The sequence below is a fragment of the Bufo bufo genome, chromosome 2 (genome assembly GCF_905171765.1).
Source record: "Bufo bufo chromosome 2, aBufBuf1.1, whole genome shotgun sequence".
Classification (NCBI taxonomy): Eukaryota; Metazoa; Chordata; class Amphibia; order Anura; family Bufonidae; genus Bufo; species Bufo bufo.
The window spans coordinates 38,681,698-38,700,794 of record NC_053390.1 but is presented as its reverse complement, the minus strand read 5'-3'; the positions used below and the strand labels follow the sequence as shown (position 1 = coordinate 38,700,794).

The 19,097-nt window shown below is 38.4% G+C and overlaps 1 protein-coding gene and 1 long non-coding RNA gene across 2 annotated transcripts in view; one reads left to right on the top strand and one right to left on the bottom strand.

The window, feature by feature from the left end:
- EGFLAM (EGF like, fibronectin type III and laminin G domains) overlaps positions 1 to 17,111 on the top strand; it is a 129,256-nt gene extending 112,145 nt beyond the window's left edge. Inside the window, exons 17-23 of the mRNA XM_040420956.1 lie at positions 2,395 to 2,511; positions 2,846 to 3,026; positions 9,193 to 9,271; positions 12,794 to 12,937; positions 14,264 to 14,347; positions 14,736 to 14,839; positions 15,382 to 17,111. Of these exons, the coding sequence (XP_040276890.1) occupies positions 2,395 to 2,511; positions 2,846 to 3,026; positions 9,193 to 9,271; positions 12,794 to 12,937; positions 14,264 to 14,347; positions 14,736 to 14,839; positions 15,382 to 15,536 (864 nt within the window). The 3' untranslated portion in view covers positions 15,537 to 17,111. The remainder of the gene's footprint in view (positions 1 to 2,394; positions 2,512 to 2,845; positions 3,027 to 9,192; positions 9,272 to 12,793; positions 12,938 to 14,263; positions 14,348 to 14,735; positions 14,840 to 15,381) is intronic.
- On the bottom strand, positions 305 to 18,447 carry LOC120992172. Its single transcript, XR_005776935.1, has 3 exons — positions 17,319 to 18,447; positions 13,049 to 13,051; positions 305 to 316 (listed from the first exon to the last, which is right to left on the bottom strand). It is a non-coding gene; the product is annotated as an uncharacterized LOC120992172 (long non-coding RNA).
- Between the last annotated feature and the right edge of the window lie 650 nt (positions 18,448 to 19,097).

Genomic DNA, 19,097 nt, shown 5'->3' with positions numbered 1-19,097 from the left:
TTTGTATTATGGCAAGAAAAAAGCAGCTAAGTAAAGTAAAACGAGTCGCCATCATTACTTTAAGAAATGAAGGTCAGTCAGTCAGCCGAAAAATAGGGAAAACTTTGAAAGTAAGGGCTATTTGACCATGAAGGAGAGTGATGGGGTGCTGCGCCAGATGACCTGGCCTCCACAGTCACCGGACCTGAACCCAATCGAGATGGTTTGGGTTGAGCTGGACCGCAGAGTGAAGGCAAAAGGGCCAACAAGTACTAAGCATCTCTGGGAACTCCTTCAAGACTGTTGGAAGACCATTTCAGGGGACTACCTCTTGAAGCTCATCAAGAGAATGCCAAGAGTGTGCAAAGCAGTAATCAAAGCAAAAGGTGGCTACTTTGAAGAACCTAGAATATGACATATTTTCAGTTGTTTCACACTTGTTTGTTATGTATATAATTCCACATCTGTTAATTCATAGTTTTGATGCCTTCATAGTCATGAAAATAAAGAAAACTCTTTGAATGAGAAGGTGTGTCCAAACTTTTGGTCTGTACTGTATATCGACCCCCAATTTATACAGACTCCTTGTAAATAGAAACCCCAAACAAAATACCCCCTATAACCAGCTCATACAGACCCTTTATGTACACAGACCCCATCGCATCTGCGGCCCCTCTATATATTCAGACCCCAAAACCACTTCCCCCAAACAATGTACCTGAAACAGAGAAAAAGATAATTATCATTAATATTAGGGAAAACCTAAGGACATTCATGGTGGATGGGGTTCTGAGCTGTGCCAACTCCAAGATGTCTCCCCACTGTTGGTTCAGACAATGCTCTGTGAGCTAAACCCATAGCAGAAGCTGCAGAAATCTCTCTGCTAGTTTGTTACAATGTGTCACAGAGCATTGTCTAGACTGGATACAACTGTGCTAGTTTGTTACAATGTATCAGTCTGGAGTCCGGGCTGTTTAGCTCACAGAGCATTGTCTAGACCGGATACAACTGTGCTAGTTTGTTACAATGTATCAGTCTGGAGTCCGGGCTGTTTAGCTCACAGAGCATTGTCTAGACCGGATACAACTGTGCTAGTTTGTTACAATGTATCAGTCTGGAGTCCGGGCTGTTTAGCTCACAGAGCATTGTCTAGACTGGATACAACTGTGCTAGTTTGTTACAATGTATCAGTCTGGAGTCCGGGCTGTTTAGCTCACAGAGCATTGTCTAGACCGGATACAACTGTGCTAGTTTGTTACAATGTATCAGTCTGGAGTCCGGGCTGTTTAGCTCACAGAGCATTGTCTAGACCGGATACAACTGTGCTAGTTTGTTACAATGTATCAGTCTGGAGTCCGGGCTGTTTAGCTCACAGAGCATTGTCTAGACCGGATACAACTGTGCTAGTTTGTTACAATGTATCAGTCTGGAGTCCGGGCTGTTTAGCTCACAGAGCATTGTCTAGACAGGATACAACTGTGCTAGTTTGTTACAATGTATCAGTCTGGAGTCCGGGCTGTTTAGCTCACAGAGCATTGTCTAGACTGGATACAACTGTACTAGGTTGTTACAATGTATCAGTCTGGAGTCTGGGCTGTTTAGCTCACAGAGCATTGTCTAGACTGGATACAACTGTGCTAGTTTGTTACAATGTATCAGTCTGGAGTCCGGGCTGTTTAGCTCACAGAGCATTGTCTAGACTGGATACAACTGTGCTAGTTTGTTACAATGTATCAGTCTGAAGTCCGGGCTGTTCAGCTCACAGAGCATTGTCTAGACTAGATACAACTGTGCTAGTTTGTTACAATGTATCAGTCTGGAGTCCGGGCTGTTTAGCTCACAGAGCATTGTCTAGACTGGATACAACTGTACTAGTTTGTTACAATGTATCAGTCTGGAGTCCGGGCTGGTTAGCTCACAGAGCATTGTCTAGACTGGATACAACTCTGCTAGTTTGTTACAATGTATCAGTCTGGAGTCCGGGCTGTTTAGCTCACAGAGCATTGTCTAGACCGGATACAACTGTGCTAGTTTGTTACAATGTATCAGTCTGGAGTCCGGGCTGTTTAGCTCACAGAGCATTGTCTAGACTGGATACAACTGTACTAGTTTGTTACAATGTATCAGTCTGGAGTCCGGGCTGGTTAGCTCACAGAGCATTGTCTAGACTGGATACAACTCTGCTAGTTTGTTACAATGTATCAGTCTGGAGTCCAGGCTGTTTAGCTCACAGAGCATTGTCTAGACTGGATACAATTGTATTCATTTCTCTCCTGAACAGAACGTGTGTTAAGACTGACAACAAAATGTGCTCAGAGTTGCCTGTAGTTGTCACCCGCTACGAGTTCAGTCCAGTCTTTATACTAGTGATGCTGCTTTCCCAAATATTCTAATATCAGTCACTTTACATTCCAGGGCGGATTCACACAAATCAAGTGTAACCCTGACATCTATATCGGTGGCGTTCCTGATTATGATACGGTCAAGAAACATTCTGGAGTTTTACGGCCATTTAGTGGAAGTATTCAGAAAGTGAGTGCCTCAAAACTGAGAAGCTGAGCTGAATTATGAAGTTCTTTGTGCCACCATCGGGGGGAGCTCACTGTCCATGGTTCAATAGGAGCTGTATAAATTGCTGTGTACTGAGCTCCCCCTAGTGGTGGCTGCAGCTTCATATTCACACCTGCAATGCCTGAAAAGGCAAATTGTAAATATCAGACTATATTGCAAACTCAGCTCTGCTACATCTGTAGTTGGAAGCCAAAAGGTGACTTTTTAGCCTGTGTAGCAGTATATGGTTCCTAATGAAACAATTCCTACCACGGAATAGACTATAACACTGGTGTCTGGTTTCCTTTGTGCACAGATAATAATCAATGACAGGATCGTTCACCTTGTGCATGGTCTGACCTCCGGGGTGAACATCGCAAATACTCTCCATCCCTGCGCCGATGTGCCGTGTGCCAATGGTGGGAGCTGTAGACCCAAACATGACGGCTATGAATGTGACTGCCCCCTGGGCTTCGATGGCAGGAACTGTCAGAAAGGTAACACCCGCTGCTGCTGCTGCTGCGCGATATGTCTAGGGGGCTGTATTTACATGTTTGCAGGGCTGGCATGAGGAGATGGCAAACTGGGCAACTGCCTAGGGTCCCGACCAGTAAAACAAATGCCAACCTGTAAAACAAAAACAAAGCACCCGCCTTGTTGGAGCGTCCCAGCTCTGGCACCGCAGCTCCCATTCTGTTGCACGGCACTGGAATGGAGGACGCCCCAACAAAGTGGGTGTTTTGGCTTTTAATTTTAATTTCTTACAGCATGCCCGGCCCCCTGACAGTGATTTGGCCGTTTTGAACAATTATGTCTACTACAGCGTGTCTGTGTATTGTATGTGTGTGTGTGTATGCACTGTGTGTATTATATGTGTGTTGTATTGTGTGTGTGTATGCACTGTGTGTATTATATGTGTGTTGTATTGTATGTGTGTATGCACTGTGTGTATTATATGTGTGTTGTATTGTATGTGTGTATGCACTGTGTGTATTATATGTTTATTGTATTGTATGTGTGTATGCACTGTGTGTATTATATGTGTGTTGTATTGTGTGTGTGTATGCACTGTGTGTATTATATGTGTGTTGTATTGTATGTGTGTATGCACTGTGTGTATTATATGTGTATTGTATTGTATGTGTGTATGCACTGTGTGTATTATATGTGTGTTGTATTGTATGTGTGTATGCACTGTGTGTATTATATATGTGTTGTATTGTATGTGTGTATGCACTGTGTGTATTATATGTGTATTGTATTGTATGTGTGTATGCACTGTGTGTATTATATATGTATTGTATTGTATGTGTGTATGCACTGTGTGTATTATATATGTATTGTATTGTATGTGTGTATGCACTGTGTGTATTATATGTGTGTTGTATTGTGTGTGTGTATGCACTGTGTGTATTATATATGTATTGTATTGTATGTGTGTATGCACTGTGTGTATTATATATGTATTGTATTGTATGTGTGTATGCACTGTGTGTATTATATATGTATTGTATTGTATGTGTGTATGCACTGTGTGTATTATATGTGTGTTGTATTGTATGTGTGTATGCACTGTGTGTATTATATGTGTATTGTATTGTATGTGTGTATGCACTGTGTGTATTATATGTGTATTGTATTGTGTGTGTGTATGCACTGTGTGTATTATATGTGTATTGTATTGTGTGTGTGTGTATGCACTGTGTGTATTATATGTGTATTGTATTGTGTGTGTGTATGCACTGTGTGTATTATATATGTATTGTATTGTATGTGTGTATGCACTGTGTGTATTATATGTGTATTGTATTGTGTGTGTGTGTATGCACTGTGTGTATTATATGTGTGTTGTATTGTATGTGTGTATGCACTGTGTGTATTATATGTGTATTGTATTGTGTGTGTGTGTATGCACTGTGTGTATTATATGTGTGTTGTATTGTATGTGTGTATGCACTGTGTGTATTATATGTGTATTGTATTGTGTGTGTGTGTATGCACTGTGTGTATTATATGTGTATTGTATTGTGTGTGTGTGTATGCACTGTGTGTATTATATGTGTGTTGTATTGTATGTGTGTATGCACTGTGTGTATTATATGTGTATTGTATTGTGTGTGTGTATGCACTGTGTGTATTATATATGTATTGTATTGTATGTGTGTATGCACTGTGTGTATTATATGTGTATTGTATTGTGTGTGTGTATGCACTGTGTGTATTATATGTGTGTTGTATTGTATGTGTGTATGCACTGTGTGTATTATATGTGTGTTGTATTGTATGTGTGTATGCACTGTGTGTATTATATGTGTATTGTATTGTATGTGTGTATGCACTGTGTGTATTATATGTGTATTGTATTGTATGTGTGTATGCACTGTGTGTATTATATGTGTATTGTATTGTGTGTGTGTATGCACTGTGTGTATTATATATGTATTGTATTGTATGTGTGTATGCACTGTGTGTATTATATGTGTATTGTATTGTGTGTGTGTGTATGCACTGTGTGTATTATATGTGTATTGTATTGTGTGTGTGTATGCACTGTGTGTATTATATGTGTATTGTATTGTATGTGTGTATGCACTGTGTGTATTATATGTGTGTTGTATTGTATGTGTGTATGCACTGTGTGTATTATATGTGTGTTGTATTGTGTGTGTGTATGCACTGTGTGTATTATATGTGTATTGTATTGTATGTGTGTATGCACTGTGTGTATTATATGTGTGTTGTATTGTATGTGTGTATGCACTGTGTGTATTATATGTGTATTGTATTGTATGTGTGTATGCACTGTGTGTATTATATGTGTGTTGTATTGTATGTGTGTATGCACTGTGTGTATTATATGTGTATTGTATTGTGTGTGTGTATGCACTGTGTGTATTATATGTGTATTGTATTGTATGTGTGTATGCACTGTGTGTATTATATGTGTGTTGTATTGTATGTGTGTATGCACTGTGTGTATTATATGTGTATTGTATTGTGTGTGTGTGTATGCACTGTGTGTATTATATATGTGTTGTATTGTATGTGTGTATGCACTGTGTGTATTATATGTGTATTGTATTGTATGTGTGTATGCACTGTGTGTATTATATGTGTATTGTATTGTATGTGTGTATGCACTGTGTGTATTATATGTGTGTTGTATTGTATGTGTGTATGCACTGTGTGTATTATATGTGTATTGTATTGTATGTGTGTATGCACTGTGTGTATTATATATGTGTTGTATTGTATGTGTGTATGCACTGTGTGTATTATATGTGTATTGTATTGTATGTGTGTATGCACTGTGTGTATTATATGTGTGTTGTATTGTGTGTGTGTATGCACTGTGTGTATTATATATGTGTTGTATTGTATGTGTGTATGCACTGTGTGTATTATATGTGTATTGTATTGTATGTGTGTATGCACTGTGTGTATTATATGTGTATTGTATTGTGTGTGTGTATGCACTGTGTGTATTATATGTGTATTGTATTGTATGTGTGTATGCACTGTGTGTATTATATGTGTGTTGTATTGTATGTGTGTGTGCACTGTGTGTATTATATGTGTATTGTATTGTATGTGTGTATGCACTGTGTGTATTATATGTGTATTGTATTGTATGTGTGTATGCACTGTGTGTATTATATATGTATTGTATTGTATGTGTGTATGCACTGTGTGTATTATATATGTATTGTATTGTATGTGTGTATGCACTGTGTGTATTATATGTGTATTGTATTGTGTGTGTGTGTATGCACTGTGTGTATTATATGTGTGTTGTATTGTATGTGTGTATGCACTGTGTGTATTATATGTGTATTGTATTGTGTGTGTGTATGCACTGTGTGTATTATATATGTATTGTATTGTATGTGTGTATGCACTGTGTGTATTATATGTGTATTGTATTGTGTGTGTGTATGCACTGTGTGTATTATATGTGTATTGTATTGTGTGTGTGTGTATGCACTGTGTGTATTATATGTGTGTTGTATTGTGTGTGTGTATGCACTGTGTGTATTATATATGTATTGTATTGTATGTGTGTATGCACTGTGTGTATTATATGTGTATTGTATTGTGTGTGTGTATGCACTGTGTGTATTATATGTGTATTGTATTGTGTGTGTGTGTATGCACTGTGTGTATTATATGTGTGTTGTATTGTATGTGTGTATGCACTGTGTGTATTATATGTGTGTTGTATTGTATGTGTGTATGCACTGTGTGTATTATATGTGTATTGTATTGTATGTGTGTATGCACTGTGTGTATTATATGTGTATTGTATTGTATGTGTGTATGCACTGTGTGTATTATATGTGTATTGTATTGTGTGTGTGTATGCACTGTGTGTATTATATATGTATTGTATTGTATGTGTGTATGCACTGTGTGTATTATATGTGTATTGTATTGTGTGTGTGTATGCACTGTGTGTATTATATGTGTGTTGTATTGTATGTGTATTATGTATGTATTATGTATGTATTATGTATACATTGTATGTGTATTATGTATGTATTATGTATGTATTATGTATACATTGTATGTGTATTATGTATGTATTATGTATGTATTGTATGTGTATTATGTATGTATTATGTATACATTGTATGTGTATTATGTATGTATAATGTATGTATTGTATGTGTATTATGTATGTATAATGTATGTATTGTATGTGTATTATATATGTATAATGTATACATTGTGTGTGTATTATATATGTATAATGTATGTATTATGTATTTTTTGTATGTGTATTATGTATGTATTATACATGTATTGTATGTGTATTATTTATGTATTGTACCGGTATATGTATTGTGTGTGTATTATGTGTGTATTAGATGTGTATAATGTGTGTTATATATGTATTATGTGTGTTATATATGTATTATGTATGCATTGTATGTGTATTATGTATGTATTATGTATGCATTGTATGTGTATTATGTATGTATTATGTATGTATTGTATGTGTATTATGTATGTATTATGCATGTATTGTATGTGTATTATGTATGTATTATGTATGCATTGTATGTGTATTATGTATGTATTATGTATGTATTGTATGTGTATTATGTATGTATTATGCATGTATTGTATGTGTATTATGTATGTATTATGTATGCATAGTATGTGTATTATGTATGTATTATGTATGTATTGTATGTGTATTATGTATGTATTATGCATGTATTGTATGTGTATTATGTATGTATTATGTATGTAATGTATACATTGTATGTGTATTATGTATGTATTATGTATGCATTGTATGTGTATTATGTATGTATTATGTATGCATAGTATGTGTATTATGTATGTATTATGTATACATTGTATGTGTATTATATATGTATAATGTATACATTGTATGTGTATTATGTATGTATTATGTATGCATAGTATGTGTATTATGTATGTATTATGTATGTATTGTATGTGTATTATGTATGTATTATGCATGTATTGTATGTGTATTATGTATGTATTATGTATGCATTGTATGTGTATTATGTATGTATTATGTATGTATTGTATGTGTATTATGTATGTATTATGCATGTATTGTATGTGTATTATGTATGTATTATGTATGCATAGTATGTGTATTATGTATGTATTATGTATGTATTGTATGTGTATTATGTATGTATTATGCATGTATTGTATGTGTATTATGTATGTATTATGTATGTAATGTATACATTGTATGTGTATTATGTATGTATTATGTATGCATTGTATGTGTATTATGTATGTATTATGTATGCATAGTATGTGTATTATGTATGTATTATGTATACATTGTATGTGTATTATATATGTATAATGTATACATTGTATGTGTATTATGTATGTATTATGTATGCATAGTATGTGTATTATGTATGTATTATGTATACATTGTATGTGTATTATGTATATATTATGCATGTATAGTATGTGTATTATGTATGTATTATGTATACATTGTATGTGTATTATGTATGTATTGTATGTGTAATATGTATGTGTTGTGTGTATTAGATGTGTATAATGTGTAGGTTCCAGCTCTGCTCCTTCTCTGATTGTCAATGTTCTGCTTTTTTGCTGACTGGCTGCAGAGTGTGGAAACTACTGCCTCAATAGTAAGTAGAGGAAGAGCATTGTACCTACCTTCTGCTGTAGAGAACCCCTTCCCAATTAGTGCTAAAACAATTGACTTCGATCCGAATTTCAGGAGAAATTTGATTCGCTGCAAAGCCGAATTTCCCTGCGTTATGTGGTAACGAATCTATTTTTCCTGAAATGACGGCTAAAAAAAATACTTAACTCATCAATTTGCTCAGGGAGAGGCCGCTACAGCCATCTTGATTGAAGATACCGCACAAAATGTTGTGTGGGGTGACATCACAGTGCGACCGGCCACCGTGATGATGTCATATCATCACCGTGCGAGATTTTGCTCGGGGACTTCAACCAAGATGCGCTCTCCACGAGCAAATGGATGAGGTGAGTAGGAGCTGCAGAAAAACCAGGCGTGTAGTAATCCTCAGAAGTTGTGTATTATAGTACGGCTGGAAACTGGTCCAAATGTCCAAAGGTTGTAAAAAGACACCACTCCATGAGGTTTAACCTTCCTCCTGTTCTTAGTCATTACAGAGGCCATCGAGATTCCACAGTTTATTGGTCGAAGTTATCTCACATATGACAACAGGGAGATTCTGAAGAGGTAAGTGGATATAGATGGAGCAAGGGTGCAACATGCTGGTTACAGGGACGGGAGGGGGGTCTACAAGCCACTCTGCCCTGCAAGATCTAGAGCAAGGAAATTAATGATATACACTCACCTAAAGAATTATTAGAAACACCTGTTCTATTTCTCATTAATGCAATTATCTAGTCAACCAATCACATGGCAGTTGCTTCAATGCATTTAGGGGGGTGCTCCTGGTCAAGACAATCTCCTGAACTCCAAACTGAATGTCAGAATGGGAAAGAAAGGTGATTTAAGCAATTTTGAGCGTGGCATGGTTGTTGGTGCCAGACGGGCCGGTCTGAGTATTTCACAATCTGCTCAGTTGCTGGGATTTTCACGCACAACCATTTCTAGGGTTTACAAAGAATGGTGTGAAAAGGGAAAAACATCCAGTATGCGGCAGTCCTGCCTTGTGGATGCTAGAGGTCAGAGGAGAATGGGCCGACTGATTCAAGCTGATAGAAGAGTAACGTTGACTGAAATAACCACTCGTTACAACCGAGGTATGCAGCAAAGCATTTGTGAAGCCACAACACGCACAACCTTGAGGCGGATGGGCTACAACAGCAGAAGACCCCACCGGGTACCACTCATCTCCACTACAAATAGGAAAAAGAGGCTACAATTTGCATCCGAATTTGGCGTAAACAGAATGAGAACATGTATCCATCCTCTGATGGCTACTTCCAGCAGGATAATGCACCATGTCACAAAGCTCGAATCATTTCAAATTGGTTTCTTGAACAGGACAATGAGTTCACTGTACTAAAATGGCCCCACAGTCACCAGATCTCAACCCAATAGAGCATCTTTGGGATGTGGTGGAACGGGAGCTTCGTGCCCTGGATGTGCATCCCTCAAATCTCCATCAACTGCAAGATGCTATCCTATCAATATGGGCCAACATTTCTAAAGAATGCTATCAGCACCTTGTTGAATCAATGCCACGTAGAATTAAGGCAGTTCTGAAGGCAAAAGGGGGTCCAACACCGTATTAGTATGGTGTTCCTAATAATTCTTTAGGTGAGTGTATATATAGTAATCTCCTGATCTCCCCCTAGTGGTGGATGTATATATCTGTATTCAGTAATCTCCTGAGCTCCCTCTAGTGGTGACTGTATATATCTGTATGTAGTAATCTCCTGAGCTCCCTCTAGTGGAGGCTGTATATATCTGTATGCAGCAATCTCCTGAGCTCCCTCTAGTGGTGGCTGTATATATCTGTATGCAATAATCCCTTGAGCTCCCTCTAGTGGTGGATGTATATATCTGTGTGTAGTAATCCTCTGAGCTCCCTCTAATGGTGGCTGTATATATCTGTATGCAGTAATCTCCTGAGCTCCCTCTAGTGGTGGTTGTATATATCTGTATGCAGTAATCCCTTGAGCTCCCTCTAGTGGTGGATGTATATATCTGTGTGTAGTAATCTCCTGCGCTCTCTAGTGGTGACTGTATATTTCTGTATGCAGTAATCTCCTGAGCTCCCTCTAGTGGTGGATGTATATATCTGTGTGTAGTAATCCTCTGAGCTCCCTCTAATGGTGGCTGTATATATCTGTATGCAGTAATCTCCTGAGCTCCCTCTAGTGGTGGTTGTATATATCTGTATGCAGTAATCCCTTGAGCTCCCTCTAGTGGTGGATGTATATATCTGTATGTAGTAATCTCCCGAGCTCTCTAGTGGTGACTGTATATATCTGTATGCAGTAATCTCCTGAGCTCCCTCTAGTGGTGGTTGTATATATCTGTATGCAGTAATCCCTTGAGCTCCCTCTAGTGGTGGATGTATATATCTGTGTGTAGTAATCATCTGAGTTCCCTCTAGTGGTGGCTGTATATATCTGTATGCTGTAATCGCCTGAGCTCCCCCTAGTGGTGGCTATATATATCTGTATGTAGTCATCTCCTGAGCATCCTTTTGTTTTGGCTCTATATATCTGTATGCAGTAATCTGAGCTCCCTCTAGTGGTGGCTGTACATATCTGTATGTAGTAATCTCCTGAGCTCCCTCTAGTGGTGGCTGTAAATATCTGTATGCAGTAATCTCCTGAGCTCCCTCTAGTGGAGGCTGTATATATCTGTATGAAGTAATCTCCTGAGCTCCCCCTAGTGGTGATTGTATATATCTGTTTAAATTCTTTTTTTTATTCAAATTTTTAAGATTCAAAAAAGTAAATGCTTTACAGTAAAATGATAATGAATATCTATATCAAAAACAAAAATAAGATCGGTCTACATGGCATTAAATATCATGGCATGTGTTACAATGGGATTGTACAACAATCAAGTATTAATGTAGGAAAGAAAATTTTCGGTTCTCAAAAGTTATTGAACCTATAACCATAGACGCTGGGGTGATAGGCAATCAAATATCAGGTTAGGACCAAAGTCTTTATTAACAACATGAATTATGATTGCCATACTGTACCACTACAGTATTCTTAGTACTTTGTAGTTTAACCAACTTCTGAATTACTGATTGTGGCAGACCTAGTCGAGTCATCCCAGCTATATCTCAAAGAGAACAGTAACTTTCTCAACAGGGGAAACACGGGGGAGGGAATGGGGAGGGAGTCAGGTTTAATCTAACCTTATGAGTACAGGGTCAGGATGATGAAGCTGAGAAATTAAAGATGTTCAGTTATGGCATCTTTTTCTAAAAGTTTGGTCCAAGGGTCCCAAGTTTGATGGTATTTTGGTTTATTATCATCTCTAATTAATCTTAGTTTCTCGTAATTATGTAGGGTATGCATCTCCTTCAGCCACTCTGAAATGGATGGGGGTTCTTTTTCCCTCCATAGTTTAGGGATAAGTAGCTTGGCTACGTTTTAACATATGTAGTGTTAAGGGGTGCCTAATAGTGGAGGTTTGTATATCGAATATACTAAATAGAATCAGGTTTGGGGGAATTTTAGCTGTCGAGTTAAAAGTTTTGTTGACTATCATTGCAATGGATTTCCAAAAGGCTTCTAGTTTTTTGCAGTGATTATATGGTGATTGTATATATCTGTATGCAGTAATCTCCTGAGCTCCCTCTAGTGGAGACTGTATGAATACATATCTCCTGAACTGTAGAATTGTGTTATGTATCGTTCCATATGGATTTGAAGCAAAGCTCCTACCCCTATAAATTTATATGAAGATTTTAATTTGCACAGAACCATGTTCAGTGTTGGATCCTGCCTCTGTTGCTGTACCAGTCCTCACCAGTGTTACACAGACAGCCCATTCCTGTGCATTTTCTGACTCGTCTTGCATGTGTTACCCAGAAGCTGCACATTTTTTTCTGCAATGTACCAGGAGGGATATGTACATGTTCTATATAGAAGGAGGTGGACCCCAGAGTCCTCTCTATTGTCTCTAGTCCAATGCTGATTGCCCACAGTCATGTAGAGATCATATAACACCAGTGTCTCTCTATAACCCACCCAGTCATGTCTATGGATGATATCAGATGTCATGGCCATCGTTCTTACTGTTTCTGATGTTTTTCAGAGTTTCTGGATCTCGAACAAACATATTCATGAGATTCAAGACCACAGTGAAGGACGGACTGCTCATGTGGAGAGGCGATAGTCCCATGAGGCCAAACAGTGATTTTATCTCGTTAGGTCTTCAAGAAGGAAACCTTATGTTCAGGTAAATCAGTGATGATGCTCGGTACTGTGCTGTATGGCCCTCTTGTGTACATACGTGTCCTTACCTCTCCTCTTGGCTCAGCATATCCTGAATCGTGTGGTGCTAGGTGACCAGCTTAAAAAAAATGATTTAGTGATACTCCGTCACAAGATGTCTATCCTATATTTATATATTTACAGCCACCCAGTGGTTGTGAAGTGAGTTACAGCTTGTCAAGTTTTTTTCTAACACATTGATATATTGTATCATATTTCATGAGAAATTGTAGTCCTTAATTAAATTCTGTAAATCTGAGGGTACAGACCTCTGTAAGTAGTCCTTAGTGTGTTAGACTGTTGCAAATTAAGGAACATACTGCAATTTTGCAATTTTTCTGTTGGATTGTGGCTGTATTTTTTGCAAAAAGGGGCAACAGTGCCGCAATATATGTTGTCAACTTTAGATTAACCTTGTGCTTGAACATAATGACAAAATGACCATTTATCATCATGTCTGAGAAGATGTCCTCAAATGCAATGACATGAAAGACAAAATCTGTATGATGTCCATAAAGATTTTACTAATAGATGCCTTGGGTTTTCTGCTGCTGATTTCCCAACAGACCAGTCAATACTATACTTAGAAGAGTTACCTGGGGCCACATGCTAGATATATGATAACAACATGTTTTTCTGTCTGCAGCCACCACTAGAGGGCGCTCTGTACTCACAGTTGTGCACCAATATTGATGATATAAGCTGTAAAAATCCTAATGTATCAAGCTCCCCCTAGTGGTGGCTGCTGACAAAATTCTTTAGTGTACCTCTGTAGCTATGCCTAGAAGTTAGAGCTCTGTAAGGCTACTTTCACATATGCGTTTTAGCATTTCCGGTTTTGAGATTCGGCAGAGGATCTAAAAACTGGGCCAAAATGGTTCTGTTTTGTCCTAATGCATTCTGAATGGAAAGGGATCCGTTCACGATGCATCAGGATGCCTTCCATTCTATCAGCATTCCGTTTTTTTAACTGGACACAAAACCGCTGCACGCTGCAGTTTTGTGTCCGGTTATTGAAACGGAACAAACTGGATCCGTCACTTTAAAACAATGTTAGTCAAAGTTGACGTGTGTAAAATCAAAACGGAACAATTTTGGTCAGCTTTTGAGATCCTCTGCCGGATCTCAAAACCTGAAACCAAAATGCTGATGTGAAGGTAGCCTAAAAAGAAATGATCCCTTTAAGGATATATTAATAAATGAGTTCTCCTGGGAATGATCAAATAACACTCCTCTATGGAACAATCCATTAGATGCTATCACCCTCATCCTCTGCTTCCTTTCTCCGCAGTTATAATTTGGGGAGCGGAATGGTTTCTATAATGGTCAATGGAACTTTCAATGATGGCCGATGGCACCGGGTCAAGGCTGTACGGTAAGAGAATCTTGACTCTAAATGTGCAAAATATAAGTGTAAAAGTAACAGGTTTGTACATTAAAGTCTTTCTTGGGCAGCTCCGTTGCATCATGTCCCTATGACAACACTATCTGTTTTCTAGTTACTCAATGTCATATCAACAGTAAATCCCTATCACCATTGTCATCACAATCACATCCTGCTCTTCAATACTCTCAGTTATGTGTGATGATATACTGTATGTGTACATTGATGTGGATGATAATTTGGATCCATGTGATTTTCCTTTAACACTGGCTCATGTGAGCAGCCATAATAAAGGTATAATACATTCTATTGCATGACTTGACAATAATATATTAATTACCAAAACGGATATCTAATCAATTTTTTTTTTTTGTTTCAGTGACGGCCAGTCCGGAAAGGTGACTGTGGACGATTATGGCGCTAGGACGGGAAAATCTCCAGGTCTGATGCGCCAGTTGAATATTAATGGAGATCTTTATGTTGGTGAGTGACCCTATTGGCTCCTATCACAAGATATCCTAGAATCCAACAGTATCCCAGATGCTATCTTTCTCTGATAGCCTAAACAGAAAAAGAACCAGGACTGTATGATGAATGACAATGCACAGAGATCTAGTCACCCACCAGAAGTAGTCTATGTTGCTAAGCAACAATCTAATTTATTCAATGTTTAGTAAACACACGGTGAAACACATTCCAAATGAACAATCCATTATATACTCGCTACATAGATGACCTTTTTTTTCTTGCAGAAAACAGTACATTTTGCAAAATTTAATTTTATGTACATGGAGATGTTTTTGTATTTTGTTGTGTTTTAAATATTGTTGTATAAACCGGAGTTTTTATTTTGATGGTTCTAGGTATGACCCTTTGTATAGTTGTATATTTTAAGGGCTGGGGGGCAGAATGTTTCCCAGAGTTGAAGGCCTAAAATAAAAACTCCTGCTTATCCGATCCATTCCTGACATTGTATGAACTCAATCTCAGTTCTCTAATGTATAGTTTTTGGCTTTGACTTCCAGGTGGGATGAAGGAGATCGCCTTACACACCAACCGGCAGTACATTGGAGGCCTTATAGGTTGCATCTCTCACTTCACCCTCTCTACAGACTATCATGTGTCACTGGTTGAAGACGCATCGGATGGGAAAAACATTAATACTTGTGGCAATAAATAAGGATGGAGACGTTCAGATGGTTTTATGCTGATGGAAGAATTTGAGATTTTGCACTCTGAGCATGATCTGCAATCCTTATCATTCCACGTTTGCTTCAAGAAAGCCAGGACCAAATAGAATCTTCTAACAGCTGTTTCCTTTTAGAAGAAAAGTATGAAAATATTTCTGGTGGAGAGCAGACTCATGTATGACTAGTGTGAGATATCCGTGCCTTTTCCGCACAACTGTCCCAAAAATGTCTGATGAGAAACTGGACAGTCCTATTTATACTTTTGTCCATCCCATGGTTAGTCATTTGCAGCTGTTTTGGAGCTCCATCGTAGAGCCCAAAGGCTCCATTTAGTTTGCTTATAGAGCTGGCAGTTACCTCCTGTCCAAATGACCACTATTCATGCAAAGAAGTGGTTAGGACTAGTTTTATCTGCTATAGGATTGACTTCCTCTCCTATCTACACAGACTTGTTATAGGTCCTCCAACTCTAAGACTGCACAAGACTGTTTGGGGGTACCAGAACAAAACATGGCTTGTAAGGTTATCTAGTCTACTGAGGGTGGCTCAAGGTAGACATTGTGTTGCAGATGGACAGAGGTTGTCCAGTCTAGAAACCAAATGCCGTTAGGGAATTTTGTTTTGATAGAAGAAGGTTCCTAATTCCTAAACTCCATCAAATTAGACTGAACAGAGAGTGGCTACAAAGAGCGTCTCTTACTCTAGAGGACTCGGAAGGGCCTTACATGACACTTACATACTATTGATTTCAATGGGAACTGTGTCATGCTTCTTTTCTCCTTTAGTGGCGCAGGGAAACAGATTTGTTTCTCCTCTTAAAGGGGACGTCCATGCATTTGGTTTTCTCATACACCCTCATTAGTTTTGTCTTTCTTGCCGTATTCTAGTGCTATAATAAGCCTATATCCAAGCTTTAAAATCAGTTTAACACACACTGTTAATCCCAAACCACGTCCCCCTTGTGAAAGAGGCCACATGTTATCCATCATTGAAATCGGAATGCTGCAAAATAACATTTGTATATGTTACTATCTGGCCAAAGTTAAGGTTATGTGCACTCACAATTCACTGTTACCGTGTGGTTTCTACATTGTAGCAGTTAGAGGCTGCTCCGCCATGACCTAAGTTGAGAAAAATATGGACCTTGGACTTTGTGTCAATAGAGTTGTATATGCCACATGAAAGGCACTGGAGGGTGCAGTGGTAAACTCTGGTTTGACTCCTTTACTCAGCTCCATATGCAATAAACACATCCATGTCATAAAAAAACAAGTATGCGTCCTTATCCCTAATATTGACTTCACAGGTGGACAGGAGGGTCCCCCTATTATGACATACAATAAACTATGCCAAATACTTCATCCCAAAGACCACGACCAAAAGTACAGTTAACTTATTTGCTACCCTAGGCCCCCAGAGACGTCTACACTGATTTATTAGCCACCCTAAGCCACCAGTAATGCTTCCATGAACTCCTTCTCTACCATGGTCCCCCAGAGAACTCTTTCGCTAGCCCTTTCATTTGAATAGGCGAACAGACATTTCAACATTATCCCCTTCAATGCTCTAGAGCAGTGATTCCCAACCAGTGTGCCTCCAGCTGTTGCAAACCTACAACTCCCAGCATGCAACAGCTGGAGGCACACTGGTTGGGAATCACTGCTCTAGATCACCAGGGAAGTTGCCATTAAAGGGTTCTTCCAAGATCACATGCTACTACTGCTATGGCCTTCATTGGTACAGAATGGTGTAAACAATGAACAGACAGCAACCTGATGGGTGGGAGCACCGAGAGTCAAACTATCTCTGATCTGATAGTAATGGTCTTTCCTAAGGATGGGCCATCGATATTGTTATCTTGCAAAACCTTTAACAACTTCTTTACTCTAGACTGCAAATCCCAATAGATGTAAGGCAACTGGATGCAGCAGGAGACCTCCCCCACTGATTTGCCACCAGTAAGCGACCAAGATGTTTAAGAACCATCACCTCAGCTGCCTGTCATGCATTTGTAGTTTTAGTCTTCCTTCAAGGGTTCAATGACCTTTTGTGGTGGCTCTTCTGTATCAATGCCTATTGCCTGTCCTGGATGTTCTTAAAAATGCTTCCTGTCAGCAGACATCTCAAATGCACAAGTAATTCCAAAAGGGAACTGACTTAATTTACTGACAAGAAGCTATCAGAATTTCTACCTCGCTAAAAAGGCCATATTTGTCCTAGTTTTTATATTATACCAAAGCCCCAATTCATGCAACCAAACACTGCAAAACCTTCTTGCCCCATATGTATATTCAAAAAAAATCTGATTAATAACGCAGAATGAGATGGCAATAGGCAATAGCAGGGGGCAGCTATAGAGGGGTCAATGGTAACAGTTAAACTTTGTCCCTGGTTTTTGTACCCAAAGACTCCTCAACCACATAAAAATGCATCATAATTACAAATGGTGCAAGTGGGGCCCATAGTAGGAGATTTTGCATTGAGGCCATGTAGCGTTGTAGTAGTATAGCTTGACCGCTACCATAACAATCTTGAGCGGAACCAGTCATTTCAGACAGAATTGTAGCTATGGATAGACTGTTGTTGCTATGTCATGTGTTTGTTGGTCTCAGATTACTTCAACTTCAGCTCTCCATTTCACACTGACTTAGTAATCAGATTTTTTTGTAGAACTACATAGCGGGGTGGATTCTCTTTACATCCAGATACTGGCTTTAAGATCTGACTGACCCATTTTGCATTGTGCTCGATTCCATTTTGTAGATCTGACATAGGCATTTTGTACTTGTATATTTTTATAGAACATACTGTACACAGGTGAAAGTCGAAAAATTTGAATATCGTGCAAAAGTCCATTTATTACAGTAATGCAACTTAAAAGAATTTGCATTAATGCAGCTTAAAATTAGAATATTGTGAAAAGGTTCCATATTCTAGGCTCAAAGTGTCACACTCTAGTCAGCTAATTAATCCATACCCCTGAGCAAAGGGGACCTCAAAAGTGTGACTTTGGGGTTTCATAAGCCATAATCATCCAAATTATACCAAATAAAGGCTTGAGATATCTCACTTTGCATGTGATGAGTCTATCTCATATGTTAGATTCACCTTTTAAGTTGCATTACTAAAATAAATGAACTTTTCACAATGTTCTAATTTTTCGAGTTTCACCTGTATATACAGTATATAGTTCTCCTGAGCTCTTCACCTAGTGTAACATAGAACTTGACTTCGTACTCTTTGCACAGTTTCAATGTGTTTGTTATATGTCTGTATTTTGTCTTTTGCCGTCTGTCCGTTTCCTTCTGATACTTTTGTAATTTTCTTGTAAATTCATGTTTGTTTTACATCTTAATAAAATTTCTTAAAAGTCTTGTAGACGTGATCCCGAACCATAATCATCTGTGCACAATGTACTTACAAAAAAGTGTCCACAGAAACCCGTATATACTGTGAGAAGGTACAAGGAATCATCGTGAATGATAGGTACGCGTGACCGAGGTTCCCGGCCTCGGTGGAGTAAGAGACGGTTTTTATGTGTCAGCAGCAGT